Source organism: Phyllostomus hastatus, unplaced genomic scaffold (assembly GCF_019186645.2).
Source record: "Phyllostomus hastatus isolate PE091 unplaced genomic scaffold, TTU_PhHast_1.1 phas_contig_5, whole genome shotgun sequence".
Classification (NCBI taxonomy): Eukaryota; Metazoa; Chordata; class Mammalia; order Chiroptera; family Phyllostomidae; genus Phyllostomus; species Phyllostomus hastatus.
Window position 1 is genome coordinate 3,881,178 of NW_025333897.1, and position 26,494 is coordinate 3,907,671.

Here is a 26,494-nt window from a genome sequence, read left to right on the forward strand (position 1 = left end):
CGACAATCAGCTGTTAAAGGACTGTGCAGGAAATCTCAAATAGGAAATCTGAAGAAACTTGTCTTCTAAACACTACCACATGGGTTCTTCCTGTTTGTAGATTTGCCTAACATCAAGGTGGTTTCGTTCACCAAATGTTTACTGAACATCTATGTTCCAGGCACTGAAATCAGGCCATTTATATAAGCAAGCAATAGATCTAAGTGGTTGGGCACATTGTTCACAATATAAATCAAGGAATTTGAGTGATGCACCAATAAAGGAGGGTATTCACTATAAGATGTCTGAGTGTGACTCCTTTGGATGAAACTCCTCTCCCTTCTCTATAAAAGTGCCGTTCATTAATCCCACATACTCTGCAGGACACGTGTGCTCTTATTAAAAACAAAACAAACTCCTGGAGGTAGGTTTAATGCCTGCAAACATTTTTCAACCCTCACCTGCTTAGAGTCCATTTTGCAGAACACCCCTCCCTTATAAACTCTCAATGCTCTTAACACACTTCGACCAATGAATATCGTCTCTAGTTCAACATCTGCTGCCTCCCCCAGGCCTGCACCTAAACAGCTGCGCATTGATGAGGGAGGATATTTGTCAAGCTGACTGACTTCACTTGACATTCTAACCCTGACCTCAAACCTGCTGGGCACCCCATTACCTGGTACTTCTGCATTTCCCTAGTAACTTTATTCCTTTTCTCTTAGTTATTCTCTATCAAGCCTCCCACATGCCCTCCTGATATCCTTGCCTTACACTTCATTGTATCTGTCCCAAAGACAAACCCTTTGGTGTACCTGGATCTCATGCCCTCTCCTCCAGGTATTCCCTCCTTGCACTCCTGCCAGGCCTTTCCCACCAGCATACAAGCTTGCTGTGTTACCTATACACACACCACCACCACCTCTGAAAAGCTTTCCTTTTCCCTATGTCTGTCCCCCGACTCCCTGCTGCCACCCTGATTCTCTGTTCCTTTTCATAGGTCTTCCCTTCCTCCCATTACTGTTTCTCCTGTCCTCACCCAGCATGCTCCCCACTCACAACTTCCTGGGGCACCTCTCTGGAACTCTCAAGGCTTTACGGAACAGTGTGAAACCACAGCCCTAGTCAACACTTACATTACACAGGTAAGGAAGCTGAGGCCAAGGGAGGGGTATTAACCTGCTGAATGAAGGTCACACAGCTTGTACATGGACGACAAGGCTTAAGTCCAGGTCTTTTGATTCCAAGCCCAGGACTCCACTACATGGGCAGTTTTCACAGTGTGCTCCACAGGTGTCCCCAGGGATCCCCACTGTGATCCAGGGAGTCAGGGACCAGGTAAGCAAATCAGCAAGAACACTCAGCTTTATTCTCATTATTTGGTTTTGTTTGAAGAAAAGGGTCAGCAGTTAAAAATGGTGCTCAAACATTATCTCAAATCCTTGCTTGGGGAAATGAATGACCACATCATGGTTACTGTAACATCTGTTCTGAACTGAAACACATTCCATGTTGGGCACTGTTCTCCTGACTCCTGAGGCTGAGCTGTTCCCTGCCTTGCCCACAGTCACAACACTGGTGGCAGAGCCGGGACTCACATCTAGACAGTCCGATGTGCTTTAACCATCACATCCATTGGCCACCTCCAAAGTCAGGACAAGACCTAACGCCAAGTCTTTCAGTCTCTGCTCAGGAGTGGGGCCTCCCTCCCTGCACTCCGTCTACTCCAGCCCTTCACGCAGGGCCCAGCCTTTTATTCACCCTCCTTTTAGACAAACCTCTTTTCTGTTTCTGGTTGGGACTTCACTTGTCCAGCAATTCTATGGATTCTGCCCGGGGAAAGTACCGGTTCTTATCATCCCTTCTCCAAGGTACTCTGTGTACCCCTTGACTTCTTTGTCTTTATTTTTTAAACTAGTATATAACTCACTTACCATAAGAACCACTATGTTAATGCAGTGCAGTGGTTTTTAGTACATTCACAGTCGTGCAACCGCCACCATTACCTGATTTCAGAACATTCCGTCCCCCCAAGAAACTCGGTCCCCATGAGCAGTCCCTCCCCATTCCCCAGCGCTACAGCCCCGGCCCCTGGCAACCACGAATCTGCATTCTGCTTCTGTGGACTTGCCTATTCTGGACATTTCTTACCAGTGAAATCACACAATCCATTCAGCTTCCAACCCTCCCTAATCTGAGTCCTGTTGCCATCTCTCCTTTGTCCTTTTGTCTGGCTGCCAAATATAATAGACACGGCTCCTCCTCCCTCAGTCTTTACCTCTTAACTTATGCAAATCAGCCAACCACTCTGAGCAGGATTTTCCCCTGGATTCTGAAGCTCCTTTTTATCCCATCTCTCTGACCTCTCTCTCTGAACTCGCCTTCGCAACTTCCTTTGCACCCACTTCTCTTCTAACCTTCAGGTGCTTGCAGTGCCTCCGAGTCTAGCCCTCAGCCCTCAGCCCCTCGCAGGCAATTTCAGTGAGTCTCTTACAGCTTTCAGTACCATCTCTGTGCTGAAGATTCTCAAATATAGCTGTGACTTCTCCCTTGAACTGAAGATCTGAACATTCAGCGGCCTACTTTACATTTATATTTGGATGTCTAATGGCATATAAAATCATCAAAGCATAAGTCTTGTTTTCTCTGTCCTCCGCCCCCCTCACCACCATGCCTGCTCACCATTATGAAAAATGATACAGTTGTTCAAGCCAAAAAACTGAGGAGTCATATCTCTTTCTCTCTCTTTTTTTACACAAATCATCTATAAATCTCCATCAGCTCTATCTACAAAGTATGTCTCAGGTGCATCCACCTCCAGTGTCACCCCTCCTAGTGTATAACATCGCTGGCCTGGAAGGCTGCCAGAGCCAGCTCACTCTGCTGCCACTCCGTCAGCCTCCTAGCAGAGACATCCTTCTAAATAAATATCCTATCATTTCATTCCTCTTCTTAAAACTTCAATGACTTCCAAAGTGGCACCACACCACCGACAATGAGGTCCTGTCTCCCTCCCACCTCATTTCCTGTCATCACAATGCTCCAGCCTCTTTCTGTTCTTCTGTCAGGGGAAGCTTATTCCTGCCACAGGGTCCCTGGGCCTGTTGGTCGCCCTTCCAAGCACGCTCCCCTCGTACCTCTTCAAATACAGGAGGTTCCTCCTCCTCACTCAAGTCTCTGTGCCAGTCCCGTCTAGAGGAACCTCTCCCTATCCCCAGTCATTCTATTATGCTACACATTTTATTTTCTTTACAGCACTTATCAAAATCACAACCACTTATTTGCTTATTTACTGCCAGCTCTGCAGGGGCAGGGACCTAATCTGTCTAGTTCCAGCTGTAGCTCCAACACCTAAGAAGGGCCTGGCACACAGCTCATTCTCAATCAATATTTGTTGAGTGAATAAATGAGTGTTTTTATAGAGGGGAGTGTCTAAGGTACATTATTAAATGTGAAGAGTATGTACGGAATGACTGCTCCCACTCAGAGAAGAAAGGACATAGCTGTGCATATGAACTTACACAGGCACCACACACTTCCCAAGATCTCAGGGAACAGCAGAGGCTGTCTCTGACACGTGGAGAGGGTGGGTGTTTAACATGACAAGCCCTTCTGTATCATTTCAATATTTGTTTCTACCATGAGTTTGTATTACTTTTGTCATTAAGGAAGATATAATGAGAAAAACAAAGCAACTTGCTACTCTATATACAGGATCAAAATAAAAGTTTTCCAGTGCTCTCTCACCCAAGCCAAGGTCACTGCAGTAATGACAAGCTTAGGGGTTCAGTCATTTGTGGGATGTTACAAACGCAGGCAGGAGAAAGGGGGCCCGGGAAAGACCTCCATGGCTGGACTCACGCCAGCCTCACTCCACTTTTCCATTTACTGCTGAGGGTGTCAGGACTCACCATGGATGAGGTGGGGTCCAGGAGGCTCACAACCTTCATCTCAATGTCATCTTCACCAAAGCTCTTCAGCAGTTTCATAACCTCGCTCACTGTCAGCCACTTACAATCCACAGTTTGAATGGAAACAATATAATCCCCTTCCTTGGCTCCTGCCAACTGCAAAAGTATAATTTAAATAAAGGTCAACATTCTGTTCATTCAATTCCTGAAACAGTTTCCAAGTTTATTAACGAAATAAATATTTGCATAAGCTTGCTTCAATAAACTAATCATTTTCTCCTTGAGCATGTAGCGTCCAGGAAAGGCCTTTTGCATAAAGTCAGGCCTTTTGCATAAAGGAATCCTAAATTCGTTCACCCAGATATATTTGTTTGGGCAGCTTTCTTTGTATTTTCCCAGCCTGACTGCCTGCAAAGGTGCCAGTGAGTTTTGCTCCCAGCCCAGAATGGCACACACTTACCGCAGCAGAGGAGTACGGATCCAGGAAGTGGACTTGAACTGGGGAGTTTCCTCTCAAGGTGAACCCCAAGTCCCCTTCTTCTGCAGTGAAGTGAATGCTTCGAGGGGGTGTCCATCTCTTGTTAGCCGAAAACACAGACAAAGGGCCCTTTGGAACAGGGCATCGTTAGCTGTGGGACCTGAAGGCTGAGGCGGGCAGAGAAAACTAAAGGAAATGTTGCCTTGCTGTCCTTGCACACTTCATCGGGCTTTGCTCGGAGACTAGCGTAAGGACACCATCTGGGACGATACATGCTACGGCAGTCACACAAGCACATTGATTGCCACTTTCTCTAAAACAGCCAATATATTTTAAATAAAATGATCTTGTAGCTAGTCCTGACCAGTGTGGCTGAGTTGCTTGGGCATCGTCCTGCAAAGCGACCTGGGTTACGTGTTCTGTCCCCTGCTGGGGCACACACAAGAGTCAACCAACTGATGTTTCTCACATCAATGTTTCTCTCCTTCTCTTTCTCCTTTCCTCTCCTTCCCCTCTCTCTAAAAACAAATAAAATCTTTAAAAAAAGGATCTTCTAAAAACTGTCTTAATGAAAATCTCTAAAAATCTAAAATATCTAAAGATAGGCTTTTGCAACATGTAAAAACTGTCCCATAGGTCATTATGAAATAAGCATTCAACATACCAGTTTCTGGAAGAAGTCCGTTGCTGTCACCTTGGAGAACTGTGGCAGTATAATTTCAACCTCTTGCTCAGTTTTAGCTAGAAAATAAGATGAAAAGGGAAAGCAAAGATGTTTCTGCAGTTGAAAGTTATCCTGGAAAACTCAGGTCTACATCTTCTCTCTGAAGGGAAGAAGACACAAATCTTGCTCCTGCTTGGTTTAGACAAGTAGTACAGTAGACTACTGGTCAACCCCCTGGCCCAGTGCGACCTGTAGCTTCCATTCAGGTACCTGCTGTGAGCCATACCCTACTCTGGGGCTGGCACAGAGTAGTCACAGACACATTCCCTGCCTCCAAGTAGCTTATTTATAGTCTAATGGACTTCCTTTGGCACTTGTAAAACTCCCCAGAAGTTATCTGTTTTAGGCCTGGCTGTGACAGAGGGAAGTACCCTGTCTGCCAGCACAAAGTCCAGGAAGAGATGTGCTTCTTTCCATTATTAGTGTGTAAAGTGATGATATGACAGCAAGCAGTGGGTTTATCAAATTGTGTACACCAATAGCGCAAATCTCCACATATTTGTGGCCGGCCCAACCCACCATTACCACGAGACTAGTTGGCTTCTCAAAGTAGCCCAGAGCAGACTCAGAACACATAAACAACAGTATAAAAAGAAAACTTGAGCCTTCGCTCAATGGATAGAGCACTGGCCTGGTCACTGGTTCAATTCCCGGTCACAGCACATGCCTGGGATGCAGGCCAGGTCCCCAGTTAGGGGTGTATGAGAGGAAACCAACTGATGTTTCTCTCACACATTGATGTTTCCCTCCCTCCTTCCTCCCTCTCTCTAAAAATAAATAAATCAAACCTGTAGAAAACTTAAGGGAGCAAACTAGTACCATCAAGGTAGAACACAGCCCTCCAGTAACAGGATGACCCTGTGGCTTCTTACAAACTGCCTGTGACAGGGCTGGGCTTGGACAGGCTGTTCATCCACTGAAAGGATGGTGCCACCCCCTTGGACCTCACCAGAAGCCACATGTCTCCCTCCTTCGATGGAGATTATATCTCTACATCCTGGCCACAGAGCACAGGGTGTGGACAAGGGAGCCAAGTATGTGGCCACAGTGTCTAGGAAAGAGACTCCCCGAACACATTTCCTGATTCCACCAATCCGCTTGGTCACCTAGGGCAAGGACTTTGTCTCATCCCTAATATAAGGACAATGCCAGTGCTTCCTTCATACAGTTGGAAGGAGAGTTGAATAAGATTATGTATACAAATGGTGCTTACTGTTGTGCCTGGCAGACCTCATATACATTTGGAGAGCCTATCAGCTAAGGTTACTTCAGACAAGCCCAGGATTCTAGCTTGAGCTAGAATCTAAGTCTGGGGAACTGGTCCCTGAAAACTGGGGGTGGAACTCCAAAGACTGGGGACAGGGCTTTAGGAAGTAGCATGGAAGGTGGTATAGTCAAAGGGGGTTCCCTCAATTGGGCCATCCTCTATCCCCTTCCCCTAACTCCTGGAAAGATCCTAGTCATTCCTCACTGTCAAGTTGCCTCTCAGGGAGGTCTTCCCACTCCTGACCTCTGGGGCAGAACTGACTGCCACCTCTCCAGGGGGAGCAACAACTGTCCAGTCCACCTCCATGCTCCCAAACCCAGGACAATGCTGAACACTTTGGAGATCCTTAAAAAGGGCTCAGGTGCGCAATCTCACTTACATATGGAATCTAAAATAGTCCAGCTTATAGAAGCAGAGAACAGAATGCTGGATGTGAGAAGCAGGAGAAGGAGCAAATGAGAAGATTTTGTCAAAGGGTACAAAGTTTCAGTTATACAAGTAAATTCTAGGGATACAGCATGGTGACCCCAGTTAACAATATCATATGTACACTTAAAACTTGCTATGAGGGTAGAGCTTCAGTGTTCTTCTCTCCCCCTCTCTCCTTGCCCCTCTCTCTCCTCCTCACTCCCCCACTCTCCCTCTTCCTCCCCCGCCACACACACGATGGACTAGGTTTTAAGGTATTTTCCCTGCATCCCCTGGTTCCACTGTATCAGGAAAAGTTTTACTTCACATTTAATAATAAAAATAATTTTTGTCCTAAAAGAGAAAAGTACATTGGTGCTAATAAAAGACAAACTAAACAGGAGAAAGAGCAAACCTAGGAGACGAAATAAGAATGCATTGGCTTTCAAACCATGGAGCCCACGTTGTGCAGTTTCCCAGAAGACAGATGGAATATGGGTGGGTGGGCAGTGTAGCAAAAATGTCAAGGTAAAAGGTAGTTTCAGGGGTCTCCTGACTACAGGGGATGGCTGGAACCCCAAAGGAAGCTGAGAGCCTTTAATAAAAGGAATCTAGAGGAAGTGAACCAGGAAGAGTGGGCCATTTAGAATGCCAGGAAGGGTGGGTGGGATTGGGCAAGAGGAACAGTCAACCAAGGGGGTAGAGAGGGAGGTGGGAATGGACAAGGTGGCAGGGTGCCCCGACACCAAGGGAGGAGTATCAAAGAGCAGAAGGGGAGTCAAAAGTCACTAAGGGGTTGACAAGGACAAGACCATAAAGAAGCCCCTGGATTCAGGCACAAAGATACGGGCAAGAGCAGCACTTTGCCCCCTCCTGGTGCCCAGCACATCCCGAGTGTTTTCCCAGCCCCTACAGAATAAGCAAATAATGACTGTGCTCCCCGAGTGTCCCTGCCTCTCACCCAGGGCACACTTGGCACCTGGCACTCACAAATAATGTCGGCAGCATCGATCAAGTTCAGCAGGTCATCGTCCTCCTGATGCTGAGTGTACTTGAGCTGGGACCGCTGGTGTGCCACGGCTAGCACCTCCTGCAGCAGCTCTATGTTGCGGAGCTTCTTGCATAAGCTCACCTCCCGCACGGACTCCTCATGATGGGCAATGGCTTTGCGCAGATGGGACTTGCCTGCCAAGAGAAAAGCAACACCATGTGACATGTGGCCTAAACTGCAACACGAGTACCTCAAGGAGAGTCAAAGCACCCAGGGATCAGCCCAGAAGGGTGGATGTTCTCTTTTCTGAAGACTCTCCCCACGGCTTAAGTCCCTCTGAAATGCATATGCAACATGCTCACTGACGTTCATAAAACACCATAAACAAACATACACTGAATGTTCCAGGCAGTAGAGATAAAGAATTAAACAAAAACTAGCCTCTGCATTCATGAAGTTTACATGCTAGTGTTTGAAGACAGATAATTAACAAGCAAAGCAGTAATGATGGAACGTGTGGCAATCAGGTGGTGGAGAATGTGAAACAGAGTAAGCCGATGTGGCGAGAAAAGACTGGGAATGGAAAGCTGCTCTTCTATGGCAGGTAATCAGAGAAGGCCTTTTTGCAGGTAACTTTTGAATAGAGCCCTGAAGGAAGTAAGGGAGCAACCATGAGGATATCTGACAGGAGAGCATTCCTGAAAGAGGAAGTGGCAACAAGGAGCTTGGGGTTAGGCAGAGGAGGGTAAGAAATGAGGGCAGAGAGGACCAGGGGCCTGTTAGGCCCAGGAGCAGGACCATGTCCAGCCATGCAGGGTGAAGACTCCATCTCTTACTGTGGGTGAGATGGGAGCCCATCACGGGGTGAGCAGGGGCTGAGGGGATCTGAGCCATGTGGATGGACTATGGAGGAACAAAGGGGAAAGCAGGAAGACCAGCTATGAGGCCACTGCAAAAAGCGGAGCAAGCTGTGTAACCCCTCTGGGCTTGTTTCCACAACAGAAAACTGGGGATCAGGCCATACCTATCTCATAGGATTATATGAGGTTTCAGCAAGTCAACATCAGTTTAGCAAGCACTATATGAGTGTGGCTTGGACCAGGGTGGCAGGGTAAGCAGTGGCCGGTTTTCTAGGTAGAGTCGATGGGGAGGCACAGAGTGAGTCCAAAGTCACTGGCCTGCAGACCTGGGAGGATGCAGGTACCATCACTGAGATGGGGAAACTGTGTGGGAGGTTGTGGGGGTTGGGGTCAGGTTTGCACATGGAAACAGCTATTCACTCTGAGACCTGGCAGAGACCAAAGCAGTGCAATTCATTACCGATTCTCAGGTGTGCCCCAAGAAAATGAATCACTGTGTCCTTCCACACTAAAGATGCTGAAAGACTGTCAAAGCTCCAGCTCCACTGGGGAGGCCTGAGCCCTCTCGGTACCTGTGACAGCACAGCTCTGGAAGCCCATAGAGATTAGAAGGCATTGGCCACAATGATTCTGGACCCCAACTCTCCAAGCCCTGCCCTGAGGACACATCTGGGGTTGTCTATAAGCAGGACCAGCTGGGCATCAAATGGGGCACGAGGAGGAAGGGGGCAGGAAAGCCAATACACACCCAGCTGTCGGCGCTGGTGAGCATTTTTCAGGGTGGCCAAGGGCGTCATTCCCTCTGGCATGTGGTCATAGAGCTGGGACAGGCACTTCTCCTGGTGGTCTTCATCTGTGCCAGGCTTCACTGCAACAAGAGCCACAGGATAAGCCTCTTCTCATGACTCCTCATGGCTGAGGACTCGGAAGACTGTGCCACAGACCCACTTAGAGACTTCTCTTTCAACCACGTCTTCAGGTTCTTTTATTCTCCAGTTTTACAAGGCATTTGGGATAACATGACTTCTTCCTGCCCTTGGACACACTCCAGGCAAGGCAGCCCACAAGACTTTATACACTTGGGGCTCACATTTTGGCTTTGAAGCCCCACTCCCACCCCTTCCAAACCATCTATTTCCTAGAACCTTCTAGCACAGTCTCGCCTCAAGCCTCTGGTGGCCTCTGTGCCTGCACCCTCCCAGACACATGGGCCCCTCTAACCTCACCAAACCGCTCACCACTGCACACAACACTTTCAGCCTCCACCCGGAGCTCAGGCAGTGTTCTCGTTCTAGCTGTCCTTTGTCCTTTCCTCCTGTGGCCAGCTGGAAAAGGTCTCCTCAGAGCTCAGCATCCAACTCAAATGAAAAACTGTCCATGACTACACCAGGGAGTCCAACTGCTGCCTCGCTGGTGTCTCTACCGCAGATTTTGCAGCACTGCATTTCTGCTGGGTTACATGACTCGCCCTGCCACGCAACCTACATAGTAATATGAGCAGTAGCAGCTGACACTTTCACAAAGCCCACTACACACAAGGCACTACTTAGCTTTGCACATAGGCACTCCGTTTTCACAACAGCCCTGTGAGATAGGTTCCCTTCATATTCCCATTTTAGAGATGAGAAAACTGAGGCAGAGAGCAGCTCAGTAACTTGTACAACATTACACCACTAGTAAAATGGCAGACCTGAGATATGAACCCAGGCAATCTGGCTCCAGAGGTTATACTTTCCATTAGGCTGGGAGCTGTCTTGATTAGTACTAATCACAACCAAAGTCCCACCTGACCTGAGATCACTTACCTCCAGCTGAAAATTGAAGGGAGTGACAAAATCTCAACAATCAAGGCATATAATAGTTTAACACAAATTTCTAAACATCAAAATCAATGCAAAAAATCCATGTTAACAAAAATCTAATTTTTTTTTTTGGTTCTGGGCTCTGGTGTGGCTCAGCACAGCATTGCCACCAATGCATTCATTTTGATTCATGTAAAATGTCACAATAAAACTTTATCTTGATTGCTGAGTTTTGGGGCATTCCCTTGATTTTGCACCTGAGGCAAATGCCTCCTAGTCCTTGCCCTGGTCCCCACCCTGTTCTAGATCAGGAGGCTGTCTGCTGCATCCCAGGCAGAGGTGACGCTTCCCCTGTTCCTCCCACGGGGAAAACACAGAACACCTAATCCCACCCTGGCCTGTGTGACAGCTGCCTGGGCCGACAAGCACTTCCCAGTCTCTGTCTCCAGGCTGTGAGCATCTCCAGGGCAGGCGACAGCTCCCACTCAGCTTAGAATCTCCTGGGGAGAGGACGACCACAGCCCTGACCAAAGCCCAGAGCCTCTGAGCCCCCAAGCCTTACACTGGTGGTCGATGAGGAGGGTGGCTACAAAGTAGTGGGCCAGGGCTCCATAGTGGTGGGCCTTCACGCAGGCCAAGCTGGCCCAGGAGTAGGGGATGTTCTCCTTCACTGGCGCCTGGCTCATGGCTGCGTGTAGCTGCTCATAGACCTCTCCCACCTGCAAGAGAAGGGGTGTTGGGAACGGAGAGCTTGGCACAGGGGCCCTCACGCACCCGGGCTGCAGAAAAAGAGCTCTTTCTTCTATGCAGCAGCCTTTGCCAGAGGCCGCTCCAGAATCTGGGAGGGACTCCAAGAGTTCTTCATGCCGTCAGTGTCAGCGTTAACAGGGAGATCAGGCAACTGTCATTATGCTGGGTTTTAGGCTAAGCTGCAGATGGAATCAGCGATCCGTATCTAAAACACTAGTACTTGCCAAGAAAATGCAAGCCAGCACTCTGGCCAGGGTGGGCATGCTGCCCAGGCCATGGGCAATCTGTGGTGGGACGTCCCCGCTGCTTCCAGTGGGCCCGTACCGATGCATCCTGCCCACCCTGAAGTCATGAGAACCAAGAAGGCTTACCTTAGCAGCCTCCTGAGCCACCTTCACCAGCATGAAGAACTCATTCTGGATCCCAGGAAGGCAGATTCTCTCAAACACACTCTCTTGGGCCTGTGCGAGCATCATTCTGACCAGCACATTGAGCATGGCAGGGCTCATGTCATAGCTCGGTGTATGAGTAAACGTCTCTTTCAGGTGGTTTAAAACCCCTACAATTAGAAATTTTTTGCAAATTATTTGGGAGCCATATTTATTTCACCATGCTGCTCAGAAAGATAGAGAACTGACAGAAGCAAAAATCCTGGAGCATCTTCAAAAGTATGATTCTCAATTACCATAAGATCCAGCAATTCACTCCTAGGTACACACACTAAACACTGAGAGCAGGGACTGAAACGAGCAGTCAGGGACCCACGTCCGTGGCAGCACCTTCCACAACAGCCAAAAGGCAGAAACAGCAGAAATGCCCATTGATAAACTGACTGATACATGACATGCGGTATAAACATGCAATGGAATAATTTTAAGCCTTAAGAAGGAAGACAGTTCTGACACATGCTACAATATGGAAGAAGATACTATGCTAAGTGAAATAAGCCAATCACAAGGACAAACATTGATTCCACTGAGATGAGGTACTGAAACAGTCTGGAATTCGCAGAGATAAAGTGGAATGGTGTTTGCCGGGATTGCCGGGAGTTTGGGACGGGAGGGGCAGGGAGAGGGAAGGGAGAGTTACTGTTTAATAGCAGCAGGGTTTCACACTGGGGTGATGGGGAGAGTTACACAACAATGTGAATGTGCTTAATGCCAATGAACTCTTAGAAATGGTTAAAATGGTGATTTCATTATGTATCTTTTGCCACAGTTTAAAAAAAGATCTGACTGTCCTCCCAACACTTACATCTGTATCAGGAAAGGAAACCAGCCTGCTCCCAACCCTTCCTATCTCTCCTGGGACAATTGAGAAATTCCAAACACAGTCAGGCATCTGAGGCAGGCAGAGCAGAAAGCAGGCAGGGGGGATGAGTGCGGGGCTCTCAGCGGGGCAGGCTCACACTAACACGGAGGCATTCGGAAAAGTAGGGCTTTTCCCTAGGGCCTAGGGAAGATCAGCTCAGCTCATTCCGATAGAAATTTCCATGCTGTAGCCCTCGGCTGACTTTTTTTATGCTTTAGAAAATTAACTGTCACAACAGAAACAGACATCGACCTGCAGCTAAAATAAAATCTCCACCCTGAATCCCATCTGACTGGTTCCTCTGGTTTTGCCTCCAAGCACAGACTGCTTTGCAGCAGGACGGCAACTGCTGCAGGCTGTGTGCTCCTCTTGGGGTCTCTCCACTCCGTTCTCAAGCAGCATTCTGTCCAGGCCTCTAATCTCAGAGGCAGGTCACAAAGTTCAGCTGCTCAAGATTCCTCAGAATGCTGAGTCCAGGAAAGGGTTTACAGTGAAAGAAATCAATTCCTGCAGGGAATCAGCAAGTATGGTTCAGCCCAAGTATGCCAGACACGGGCCCTGCTGGAGGGGAGTAAGGCAGGACCCCTGGACACCCGTGAGCCATGTCAGGCCCGCCCACTGCACCAGGCCTCCCACCCCTGGTCCTCCTTACGTTGGAGCTAAGTGTCGTTTGACAAAGGGCTGAGAAGAGCAGCCTTATATAGGCAGGCTTCATAGAATCAATCAGCAAAATATAAAGGCATAAACAGTAATAGGCACTAGTAAGGCACACATAAGTTTTTAAAAAGCCTACTTTTTTACTACTCAGAAAAACATATTCTGTTCCTCAGTACAGTGTTCAAAGAAATGCTTCATTCACTACCATTCTTGAGGCCACTTGTTTGGAAAAGATTAATTGTTAACCACAGGATTCACTGTGTACACGAGCCATAACCCAGACCCAGACTGCGCCAACAGGGTTTAAACCAGTAAGTCATCCTCTTGGTGGGAAATTACGCCAGCACTAGAAACTGGCCTGGCCCCTTCAGGCCCAGGAGACCACGCATGAGCCTGGGACAGACCCATAGACTCACTGAAGTGGGGGCACCCAGTGCCCACTGACAGGGCCAGGACTCCACCCACCCCAGCAGCCCTCCCGGAGACACACCTGCGGCTCTCTGAAACGCGTCCACTGCGCTCTCCAGCCCAGCTCTCGTCTTCCGATTGCACCGGGCCCCAATCTGTGTGTAGAGGGCTCCAATGTTAAACAGAATGCTGGCCTTTTCCAGTAACAAGTTCTGTTGGCTGACTGGGACCCCAGTGAGGGAGTCATACCTATTTAGAAGAAATGTAATGTATTGTGAGAATACAGATTACTTGGCTAGTTAATGCCATTTGGGGGGTAAAAATTGATGAAAATTTATTTCTTGAATAAAATTCAAAGATGCACATGCAACAAGGCTTTCATTTCCAAACAAGATGATGGACCTCATCATACCGAAGACATCCACAACAACACACAAAAATAAGCGTTCACAACCAAGATGTCCTTCAGTAGGTGAATGGATTAAAAAGCTGTGGTACCTCCAGACAGTGGGATATTATTCAGCACTAAAAAGAAAACAGCTACTGAGCCATGATAAGACATGCAGGAACATCAAATGTATATTGCCAAGTGAAAGAAGCCAATCTGAAAAGGCTACATACTGTATGATTCCAACTATATGACATTCTAGAAAAGGCAAAACAATGGAGACAGAAAAAGAATCAGTGGTTACCAAGTTTCAGAGGGGAGAAGGGGAGGGACAAATAGGTAGAGCACACAGGAATTTTAGGGCAGTGAAACTACTCTGCACACTCTATTAGTAGATACTAGTCATTGTACATTACCAAGTCCATGTAGAATAGACAACACCAAGAGCGAACCCTACTGTCGACCATGGACTCAGGTGACAGTGTGCCCTCTGTGGCTGATGTGCCCTCTGGTGCGGGTGTTGACATTGGGGAAGGTTGTTGGTGTGGGGGGTAGGGGGTTTCCAAAAAATCTCTGCACCTTCCCTTCAATTTTGCTGTGAACCTGAAACTGCTCAAAAAATATAAGGCTTCCCCTAAATAAAATACAGCAATTACAAACCTTTCATAATTCTTGCTCGAGTCTAAAAGAGTCTGGACTTGTTTTAAAGTTCACACATCAACCAGCATGTAGACATGGAGCCTCTCCTTAATGCAAGACTTAGGTGAAACCACCTTTAGAACCCTGACCAGGGCAGGCCGCCATCTGCCTTTCCTTTCAAAAGGCGGGCGTCATAGGGGCCAGCTGTGGTGTAATTTAACTCTGAATATGATCCTTACTGTTGGGATTTAGCCTCCTCTCACCCACACTCACAGAGCAGGCAGAGCATCTCTAAAGTATTTAAACACTCATCTTTGAAAATGGCCCCAGTCAGGCCCCCCTGACTGGTGCAGCTCAGTGGATTGGGCATCGTCAAACTGCAAACCAAAAGGCAGCCAGTTCAATTCCTGGTCAGGGCACATGCGTGGGCTGCAGGTTTGGTCCCACGTTGGGGGCACACGAGAAGCAACTAATCGCTGTTTCCCTCGCACATCAATTTTTCCCTCCCTCCCCCTTTCTCCCTCTCTTCCCCTCTCTCTAAAAAATAAATAAATAAAATCTTTAAAAAAAATCAAGTCTGGCCCTGGCTGGGTAGCTCAGTTGGTTAGAACATTGTCTCAATATGCCAAAGTTACGTGTTTGATCCTAGGTCAGGGCACATGCAAGAATCAACCAACGAATGCATAAATAAGTGGAACCACAAATCGATGTTCCTCTCTCTAAAATCAGTAACGAAAGAAAATACCAACTCTGGAAAGAACTAAATACTCTGCTTTGTTTTTAATTTATTTCTGTTTGCAGCCTTGTCATTGGGACAAAACATGATTCCCTGCCCACCCCCCCCAATCTGGGGCAAGAATCTTGCTTCTTGTTAGTTCTGCCTCAGAGCCCTGATGATAAAATGAGCATGAAAAAAATGCCTCTTCTCTTCAGCTCACTTGTTCTGAGGAGCAAAAAGGCAAGGTCTGTTGGAGCCTGCTCCCCTTGGGTTCCCTTCACAAACACACACCAGTTTACCTACATGTCCCGTACAAAGGGAACAACTAGAAAGAGGGGCCTCACAGTGCAGAGGAGCCCGTGTGGCCGCGGTGGGGTAGCACCACACAGACCCCAGGCACCTACCAGGTAAACAAGATCCCCATCTGTCTGGTGGGCGGGAAGAACCGGCTCTCAACAAAGCCCAACTGGAGGAAATAACTCATCAGCAGCTCAACGCCGGCCTCATCCCTGCTGGGTGTCCGACAAGCCTGAAAGGAAAGGCACCACCCCGGGAGGGAGGGGGTGAGTACAGAGCAGTGCAGAGGAAGGCAGCAGGGGCTCACACAGTCTTTCTGTGGAGCTCGGGCCCTGCTACTGGTATCATGAACTCTGGGAGGGGTGGGAAGGGCTGGGATGAACTTGGGAGTCCCACATCCAGCCCCAGCTATGCCAGTGGGCAGGTCTCTTCCTTTCTGTGGACTTATGTGACAAGTGGAACAGATGAATAAACAGCCCTTCCTGATCACTTCCAAACACCTGCAATTCTATAAGATTTCAAGTGCAATCGTGAGATATTCTGAAGACTCAAGCTCCAGCCACCATCCTCCCCTCCCAGCTGCATGCAGAAACGTACTTGTCTCAGATCCATAAGATCTGCTATTTCCTCTTCATATAGGTAGCTATCTTCACCGTAATGTTCCAGAATAAAATCCTGTAAGAAAAATGGGATAAGATAAAATTGAGACAGAGTGTCATTCAAAACCATAATGAGGTAAAAGAGTAATGTCTAATGTGCTCCCTTTAAAAATACATGTACAACGTACTGTCTCTTAGTCCTGCTGCACCTGCACGTGGCTATAACTGCGCATGGCTATACCTGTGCATGGTGCCAGGGTCAGGCTGCAGGGCCAGAGCACGTGCTTGGGCATAACTGGGGCCTAATGCTCCCCGTCTCACCCCCTTTAACCCTTAGCCACATGGTGGCAAAAGGAAAAAAGAAAAGCAAAAACAGGAAAAAAATAAGTAAATAAAAATACATATAGAATACATAGAAACCTATGGAAGATTGTATATTGCAGTGATTTTCTGAGTGATGGGGTTTAGTTTCTTAACTGTGTTTATGTATATTTCACACGAGGCTATGTTTACTGATATTGGTGACAGAGGAAGGGAGAGAGACAGAAACATCCAGTGTGTGTCCCAGCCAGGAATCAAACCCACAACCCAGGTATATGCCCTAACCAGGAATCGAACCTGCAACCTTTTGGTGTATGAGAGGACCCTCCAACTGAGCCACCCAGTTTGATTCCCAGTCAGGGCACATGCCTAAGATGTGGGCCAGGTCCCACTTGGGAGTGTGTGAGAGGCAACCAATCGGTATGTCTGTCACACATTGATGCTTCTCTCCCTCTCTTTCTCACTCCCTTCCCCTCTCTATAATAATCAATAAATAATCTTTAAAAAGAAAAAGAGAAAAAAATATAATGGGAACAGTAAATTTCACAATAGCAACAAAAGCACAATATTTCTAGGGATAAAAATATGTAATTAAGCCAATAATTATTAAACTTTGTTGAAGGGCATTCATTAATTCATTCTTTCATTTAATTCATAAAATAATTTAAGTAAGACAGATGTGGACCCTGCCCCCACAAACGTGCTATTTGTTGACAGTACCAATTAAAAATATATTGATGGTTGAAAATGTGTAAAATTGAAAAGGTGAAATTTTGCCCAAATTAGGCTCTAATTCTAATAAAAATTTCAATTAAAACCCAAAAGTACTATTTTTGGAAAACTTCACAAAGTATGAAAGTAAAAATGTGGAAGAAAAGAACTTTTTGAAAAACATAATAATAAAGGAGGCTTGCTCTATTTAGTGCTAAAGCACACAAGGACTAAACAAACAGTGGAAATGGACAATGAAACCAGACATGGGTCTGGAACAGACTGAAGCAGATTTGAAAATCAGGTCTACAACTAAAGCCAGAACTCCACGGAGGTGGGAAAGGCTGATGCATCCAACAGGGCCAGGCAGAAGGAAGAGACACACACAAACGGTGTGACAGATGTGAGTTTCAGAAAAGGACCGTGATAGTGGTGTGGATGGTGTGGGACTTCAGAGCCATTAGAACCCCAGAGCTGAAGAGTCAAGCGGGGGAAGGAGCTTTGGAAACTGGAGAGGTGGCTGCCTGAGGTGAGTACTGAACAGCCACCATGACCTTCCCTGGGGGAATGCAAAAGGAAGCCAGCTGAGGGAGCCAGGAATAAGTGCCCAACTTCCCTCTCCTCCTACCCTTGCACATCCAGCTGGTGCTCCTCCTCCTTGGCCACACCCAAGAGGAAACCACAGAGCAGGAGCCTGTTGCTGCCTCTTGGCACAGAGCAGGATAGAGGATGATGGGATAGTGGGAGGTGGGGGGAAGGGGGAAGGAGACACCATCCAGCACCACAGATGGATTCTCTATACGTGGTTCAGGAGAAACTGGCTGCCTCCTTGGTGAAAATAAAAAGTTAAAGCCTTATACCTCACATTTTACTGCAAAACAAATTCTAGACAGATTAAAGATTTGATGTTAAAAATGCTTAAACAAAGGATTAGGAGAAACAATACCAAAATATTTATGACATCTTGCTGTAGAGAATGCCTTTCTGAAGATATCAGCAAGACAGAATTATAAAAGGAAGAACTGATAAGTTTAAAAATATAAAACCTACATGGAGAAAAAAATATATAAACTTTTTAAACTGGTTATTGCTTATGTAACAAAAGTCAAAGGAAAGAATGTACTGAGAGAAATATGTGCACTCCATATAACCAAGGGTTATTGTCCTTCACGAGTTAAGAAAAACTGCTCTAAGTAATACGAGCAACACTATGGAAGGACAGAAACAGTCATTTAGAACAGGAGAAATGTAAGAGGCACATAAACATATACGAGAATGTACTCAATTCTATTTCTGATCAAAAAACGCAAACTATATATAATAAAGTATCACTTTCCCCTGATTTCACAAAAATCAAAAAGACAGTTTTTTAAAAATGAAAATGATGAGTGATGCTGAGTGCAATCAAAGATGCAAGAAGATAAAACACAGGAAGGCAGAACCATTTCTGGTGGGAAATTAGATAATGTTGTTAGTATCTCTGACTTACCAAGTTCACATCCAGAAGTTTATCCAAAGGGAATATTCAGCAAAGTGTGCAAAAATGCTCAGTAGAGAGCTGCTGACAATAGCAAGTATTTGGCAGCTGCTTGTAGAAGGAAATTCACAGCTACCTTGTTTAGCAGGGAGGTGCACCATGCTGAGCCCCACTGAAGGCAGGAGCCACACACCCTTGTGAGGTGGTCCTCACCAGGGAAGAGCCTGGTGTCCAGAGAAGAAATGCTGAGCAAGTTACAGAGCTCAGCGGGAGAGGTGGTAGGTTGTGAGGGAACTACACACACCTTGGTATATTCTGAACATTTTGGAATACTGTTCTTAATCAGAAAAAAGAAATAAAGCTCTATTTAAAATTTAAAAAAAAACAACTTGAATTCTCTGGAAAGGGACTGTATTTTGATGATGCTTTCTAATGAGGCCATTTTTAAAGCCCACTTGTTTACAATAAAACCAAATCACATTGTGAGGCTTTATTGACTATTAAACGTCATACTGACACACTCATCAGATTTGAAGAACAATTGGAATTGCCCTAATTAAGTCAGCAAACTACTTCTGTAGCACCTGTCTGTTACTCGGAAGCACAAACATGGAAGGGAGAAAACAGAATGTCCCCAAGTGTTCTCATTTTTGTATGACTAACATTTGTAGAGTCTCTTTTAAGCTAAAATGACATGGTTGGAAGCCTCAGCTGAATAGCAGTTGGCCGTGCCCACAACACGTGACTTTTTTCACTGGCTTTAATGTGGAATTCAGCGCAAGACACGTTTGGAGCCTTGCAGACGCCCATAAAATCCCCAAGTTTCTCCAGGAGTTTCCCTTTAAAACGCATACACTAAAAAAAAAAAAGTGCCTACAAACTCTTGCAGCTCTGGTACCAAGCAACAAATTAAATCTTAAGAAAACTATTCTACAAAAGCAGCAAGGACATTTCCACAGACACAACTGAGTCTGAGTCTCACAAACCAGCGACAAGTATTGCATCTAAAAGTTCAAGTGGCCTGTGAAAAGCTGGCATAAAGCTGTGGTTCCTGGGTTGTTTTCTCCCCACATAATCCAGTCTCTGGTGATCCTGGTCCTACAAAACCACCAATGTCCTTCTCAAACTCCAGAGTAAACCCCAAACTCACAGAGACAGGCACCAAGATTTAAACAAGGTAGCAGCAAAAAGGCTCTGGGTGAAAGGGCTTATGTGAGGTAATTCACAGTCTCTGCTCCAGAATGGAAGTCAAGTGCAGAAGCTTTCAAAACATTAACCAATTGCTTGTTTGTTTTTTTTAATCCTACCCAAGGATTATGTATATTGCTTTTTGAGAAAGAGGAAGGTGGGGGTGGGAGAGAGAGGGAGAGAGGGAGAGAGGGAGAGAGACGGAGAGACAGACATCAGTTGGTTGCCTCCCATACTCATCCTGACCAGGGATTGAACCTGAAGCCGAGCTGTGTGCCCTCACCAGGAATCAAACCCACAACATTTTGGCACACAAGACGATGCTCCAACCAACTGAGCCACGGGGCCAGGGCTAACAGATTGCTTTTAAAATGAGAAATTCCACAGTGTCCAAAATGCCATATGATAATTTTTTTCTTTTCTAAACTAAAAGTAGTCCAAAATGAGTCAGTTAACAGGAGTGGTACAAAAAGAAACATAATTCTTTGAAGCATTTTTCGTGATGCTGGAATTAATTCCTATATACTATGCCTGTGCTGGAAAGCTCAGCCATGGGCACTGCCTTGCACCTGGTCTCCACTTTCTCCTCCTAAAGGGAAGTTCAAAGTGATTCATTAAAACTCACACTGAGGGCTCTAACCGGTGGAGCTCAGTTGGCTGGGTGTCGTGCTGTGAAGCAAAGCGGTGCTGGTTCAGTGCCTGCAGGCAAGGCATGTCCTGCTGCCTCCAAGCAGAGCACCTCTCCCACTTCCCACCTGAGCCCCACAGTGAACCAGGCAGGGCCTGTGATATCACCAGCATGCAGCTCAGTGACAGGCACAGGTGGGCCTCCAAGTATCAGCTTGAAGACACACACAGTTAGGAGGAAGCCAGATAGTGTGAAGAGGTGAACTGTATGGTATATAACTTATATCTCAGTAAAGCAATTATTAAAAAAAAAAAAAAAGAAAGAAAGAAAGAAGGAAGGGAAGGAGAAAGGGAGGGAAGATAGGAGAGAGCGGAGGCCAAATCCCCAGGAATTAGGTGGGGGAAAATCAACAACCATAAACTCTAGTTATTCAAGTATGTAAGGAGAGTGAACCAACACCTTTGATTTACCTTGAAATGTCTAAAAAAATAAGATGGGTTGGCCCTGGCCAATAGCTTTTGGTTGGTTAGAACACCAACCTGATATACCGAGGCTGCGGGCTTGATCCCCCGCACCCCACCTGGTCCGGGCACACGCAAGAAGCAATCAATGAACACATACAAAGTGGAACAACAAATCTATGTTTCTGCTTCTCTCTCTCCCCCTCCTCTCTCTCTAAAATCAATTCTTTAAAAAAAGATGGATTAATATATAGACATAGGGACGCAGAGATGGGTAAGTATGTGATAAAGTGACCACAGTAAAGTGTTCATGGTACAATCTAGGTAGAGAATATATAGGAGTTTGCTATAAAATTCTTTCAATGTTCTTTTCTGTAAGTTTGGACATTTTCATAAAATTTTTAGGAAAAAATTTAGCCATTCTTCCAAAAATATGGCCTACTTCAGTTTAAAAATTTAAGAAAAAAAGATACTAAAATAGGATACAATTTTTAAATTCCAAGGCATGTCCACCACAGACCCCCTTTGCCCTGGCCACCAGGGGCGGGCTGGTGGGGGCTTCCAGCCCCTCTCCCCAGGCACCCGAGGAGCCTCAGAGTGACCAAGGAATGAAGAGGGGTATGCCAGACTCTTTGGGTGGCGGCCGAGGGGGCTCCGGTCACCCTTCGGAAGTCAACCGATGCTTGGCCCATTGAGCCTAAAGCCAATTGTAAAGGATACTAAATTTCTACATATTTTCCTTAAATGGTGAGTCCGGCTCCCGTAGTTTTGAGATTTACCTTGAGAACAACGGAAAAGTCGACATCCTTGGTTTCCTTCAGGCCAAGCGGAATCAGCGGGATGGTAAACGTCTCCCTACAAGAAGCACGGCAGGGTTCTTGAGCATCCCTGTCCCGGTTACTCTGCACCCACAGTCCCAGCTTCCCCTGCCCAGGCAGCCCAGCTCAGGTCCCCACCCCCTTCTGACACCATCCTCACACACACTGGTTTGTTTTCCATAAAGACAACTCTGGTCACATCCCTGTCTCTGTCCTAAAACTGGTCCGGGTCTCAGCCTAACACACAAGCCTCCTAGCATCCTGATCAGCTCAGCCCTCCAATCTCAACCCTTCCTTTGGTGACTGTGCTGAGAACCTGCTGTGTGCCAGGGCCTGTGCCTAGGTCCCCTCTCTCCTGCAGCCCTCCAACCCTGGGCTCTCAGTTGCCTCCTCCTGGGGGTGTATCTCTCTGAAGTGTCTCATCACCTGCAGGAGAAAGGCCTTGAGGGCAGAGGCCCCATCTGACAACTAAATGCTCCCAACCCCCAAGCCAGTGTCAGGCCCAGGCCTGCTGCTTCCCTTCCTCTTCCCCCAGGAACTACTCGGTTACCCCACAGGTTGCCTGGGAATGTACCCTGAGCCTACTTCTTAGGGGCAGAGCCAACAGGAAGTGAACCTGGCTCAGGCTGTGTTCTGCAAACAGGGATTTAGCTCCCCAACTTGTAACAGGAGACCTCTGCTCAGCCCTGGGAGAAGGCCAGGAATGCCGAGCAGGGGAGTGGACAATGCACCTGTAAGCTGACACTGCCACCGTGGTGAAGAGAAAACAAGAGGGCTGTGCTCAGCGCAAGTGAGACCCAACAGGCTGTGAGGCTTCCCCAGAGCCACAGGGAAAGCTGGACCCCGCTGGAAGGAGATGAGGATGGGCCTCAGCCCTCTCCCCTGTCCCCAGCGCCCTCCTGTCCCTGCCCCACACAGAGCTGGAGGCAAGTCTGCTCTCCCTGTGACTGTTCAGGAGCAGCCAGTCTCCTAACCAAGGCTCCCTGGCCAGGGCGCTCCACCCGGCTCTTGGGCTAACCTCTGACCTCCCTGTTTTCTCATCTGCACATGAGATTGTTTCTTTCTTGCCTACCTCACAGAGGTGTTTAAAGATTAAATGTGCTAAGAAATAAGCAATCTGCTTTTTAAACAGGAAGGGGGTGGGTTCAAATGCAAGGTGGCGCTGTGAACGTGGGAATCTCTCTCCCCTCTTCCCAATGGCCCAGGGATGGACTGGCCACTTTAGAGCCACACTGTGACCACATCGGCACCCTACCTGCATGTCTCTGTGGGAGGCCTCTACACTGGACACCCCTGAGCAGCAGTAGAGCAAGTCTGAGTAGGAAGTTTGTCCCTGCCTTGCCTCCTCAAGGATCTTTGACGTTTTGGGCACAACACTGGAGTTTAATACCAGAGTGTAGGCTGGGAGAAAGCATTCACTTGTTCTGATTAGGTGTTCAAAACCACAATGGAAGCCCACAGCGAAGCGAGCCAGGGCACACGGATGTCGCAAAGGGAAGAGCAGAGGTTTCACAGGTTAACCCTCTGGCTCTGAGAAACACACCTGTGCCACCCACAGGGTTGGGAACAGTCAGGAAAAGCACATTCCAAAGATGCCCCGAGGTTCTCAAATGTCATCCTTCTATTAATGCAGGGAGCAATTTTCTGGCTGAGTTTTCCCTGGGGCTCCCCACCTTTTGAGAAGTCTCATTTCCCCACGCAGAAAATCAGGCAAATTCTCCTTTGAAGCTTCTCAAAGTCCTTGCTCCATAAAGATGGACACCTCCCACCTTGGGGTGGGAGACTCCCTGAGCTTTTCTGAAGACCACACCTCAATACTGTGCCTCCCACAAACACTCTCTAAGGGACACTTCTCAATTAAAACATCCTTTCCTCAAACATTTAATGTACCTTTCTGAAGTGTTTCAGTTGCACCTTCTCCCTAAATAGGGAACTCGCATGAACCCCCTAATCCTTGATATAAAAAGCACCTTAGACATTTCGGCCTTCTATCAACAAAGCGGTCCAGAACCAGGCTCTATGCATGGTGGCGAGGCTGTGGGGGGAAGAAGGCGGGCAACTCTGGCCCTGCCTGGCAGGTTGGCTCCCAAACTGACCACAGAGGCGCTCCCAGGGCATCTTTATGGCAGAGCCATGTGGCCCATGAGACAGATGCCATCTCCTTGCCTGGACCCAGCCACACGGTTCTCCCATAAAACTATGTACCTTTTTAAGTCCAGCTTTCCAGGTGTTCCCAACAAATTCCAGCGGTCCATCCCTGGCACCCTGCTCAACCCCAAACCTCATCATTTCCTCGCTTCCCAAAGTGGGGACTGCCACATCCTTGGGTCTACCTGTGCACCATCCCTGCTGTGGCCTCTTCTGGGGCTCAGAAAGTACCTGCAAGAAGCATACCCCCACTTACTCTGTGCTCTGATAGACTCCCACTGAGATGTTGAGCCCCTCCAGCTCTTCCTTGAGCAGCTGCAGGTTTGAGTTCACAAAGCTCAGCTCCAGGCGAACCTGCTCGCGTACCTTGTGGTTTGTGGCTGCTCTGTTAAAAGAGAGGGGGAGAGAAGCAGACTCAGTCAGGTATCCCAGCTGCTTGGTGAGCAGAACCCCCATCCTCGCAGGGAAGCTCTCCAGGTCCAACTGCAGGTGTGAGTGCCAGGCGTGATCAGATAAGGTGTCTCAGGGACGCCAGGCACCTGCCCCATTTTGAGCCACACCCACCAGGAAATGGACCTGGGATGTAGACAATGACGCTGGCCTGCCAAGCATAAATCCTAAGACATCTCTGCAAAGAATCAGCCTTGTGAAGAGAAGAGAGAACTGTTCCCAGCCACCCACAAAGGACCATAAATTATCCCCTTAAAAGGAAACTGATGAGAAAACAGAGAAGGAGGTAAGACTCTCCAGCTCATTCTATGGGGCTAATATTAACCTGACAGACCAAAATCCTCCCTAAGTAAATATGCAGAAAACCAAAAACAAAATATTAGCAACTTGAAACTAGCAACCTGTAAAAATGATTATACACCATGACCAAGAGGGATTTATCCAAGAATGCAAGGTTGGCTTAATATCTGTGAATCAATTAATGTAGCATACTATAGACAAAAAATACATGGTCACCTTAATAGATGGAAGAAAAAGTACAGGCATATCTTGAAGATACTGCTGGTTCGGTTCCAGACCACCACAATAAAGCAAGTATCTCAGTAAAGTGAGTCACGACCTTTTTGGTGGCGGAGGATCTTGCTTTCAATCTGTAAAGAATGCAACCTCTATGGAGTGCAATAAAGCAAAGAGCAATAAAGCAAAGTATGCCTGTAGTTGATAAAGTCCGGCTCAGATTTGTGATAAAAATTTTAAGCAAACTATGAATAAAAGAGAATTTACAAAACTTTATAAAGGGCATCTATGAAAACACATAGCTAGCATCATACTTCACTGTGAAAGACTGATGCTTTCCCCCTTATGAACAGCAGTGAGGCAAAGATGTCTCCTTTTGCCACTTCTAACCAAAACTGTACTGAAGTGCAAGCCAGTGCCAAGAAGGCAAAGAAAGAAATGAGGCAGGCTTCCACTCTCAAGAGCACACCCATGCCTTTCTTCCCTCTCAGGTGTGCATCCCCCTAAACTCTAAGGGACCCCACGAGACTGGCAATCAGGGGAGCAATAGGCAGCAGCAGCTCATCCTGGGCTGACCCCCTGAACCCGTCTGCATAGCCCCCTTTTCCCGTGACTTCCCAGTGAGCCGAAGCAGCCCGCCTAGGCTCTCCTGTTGCTTCTTTTATCTTAAGCCTTTCCTTGTTTCACTGTCCCCAGCTTTAATCAAGTACTCTCAAGGTAAAAAAATTTTAAACAAGAAATTAAAGTTACTTGGATTGGAAAGAAAGAGTAAAACTGCCTTTATTCACAGATGGCATAATCTTGTATGTAGAAAAATCTACAGGCTTCCTTGAAACAAATACTAGAACTAATAAATTTAGCAAGGCCACAGGGTACAATTCAATATACAAAAATCATTTTATTTCTATATTGTAGCAATGAACAATATTCAAATGAAATTTTTTAAAATTTAATTCATGATAGCATCAAAAAGAATAAAATACTTAGGAATAAATTTCTTAAAAAAGCACAATACTTATATACTAAAAACTTCAAAACATTGCTGAAACATTAAATATCATGTTTATGAACTGGAAGACTCACTTTTGTCAATTCTCTGCTAAATTTTTTATTGATATGGCAAAACTGTGATCAAAACCCAGTACACTTTTTGGTAAAAATTGACATGCTGATCCTAAAAATTACATGGAAGTGCAAAAGACCTAGAATAATGAAATAATTCTGAAAAGAACAAAACTGGAAGACTTGCACTATCTGAATTTAAAACTTACTATAAAGCCACAGTTCGGCTAAGTCACATTATTTATACGAACAGTTTAGCGCAATGAGCCCCTCTTATCAGTTCTGGGAATAATGGGAACTCTCCTAAAATCTATGTTTCCTGACACTAGCCCCAGGTTAACCTTGCAAGCAGGCCTTTCTAAGGTTCGGCATCTCAGGTCTGCTCTGATTCCTCTTTTCTCCATAGTAGGTAAAAGATAGACCTCAATCTAAGTATCTTATCATACACCAATATCAAGTCAGAAACTTCTAGGAGAAAACAGGAGAAAATCTTCATGACCTTAGGCTGGGCAAAGTATTCTTAACTA

At 46.6% G+C, this 26,494-nt stretch overlaps 1 protein-coding gene and 1 non-coding gene across 2 annotated transcripts in view; one reads left to right on the forward strand and one right to left on the reverse strand.

The window, feature by feature from the left end:
* RHPN2 (rhophilin Rho GTPase binding protein 2) overlaps positions 1–26,494 on the reverse strand; it is a 52,245-nt gene that overhangs the window by 2,035 nt on the left and 23,716 nt on the right. The window contains exons 3-14 of the mRNA XM_045846725.1: positions 24,196–24,324; positions 21,753–21,828; positions 16,186–16,263; positions 15,696–15,820; positions 13,629–13,795; positions 11,542–11,729; positions 10,983–11,139; positions 9,367–9,486; positions 7,758–7,952; positions 5,033–5,109; positions 4,351–4,497; positions 3,891–4,046 (exon numbers count right to left, since the gene is read on the reverse strand). Of these exons, the coding sequence (XP_045702681.1) occupies positions 3,891–4,046; positions 4,351–4,497; positions 5,033–5,109; positions 7,758–7,952; positions 9,367–9,486; positions 10,983–11,139; positions 11,542–11,729; positions 13,629–13,795; positions 15,696–15,820; positions 16,186–16,263; positions 21,753–21,828; positions 24,196–24,324 (1,615 nt within the window). The remainder of the gene's footprint in view (positions 1–3,890; positions 4,047–4,350; positions 4,498–5,032; positions 5,110–7,757; positions 7,953–9,366; positions 9,487–10,982; positions 11,140–11,541; positions 11,730–13,628; positions 13,796–15,695; positions 15,821–16,185; positions 16,264–21,752; positions 21,829–24,195; positions 24,325–26,494) is intronic.
* On the forward strand, positions 16,372–16,532 carry LOC123823922. The gene has a single exon (XR_006786619.1). It is a non-coding gene; the product is annotated as a small nucleolar RNA SNORA76 (small nucleolar RNA).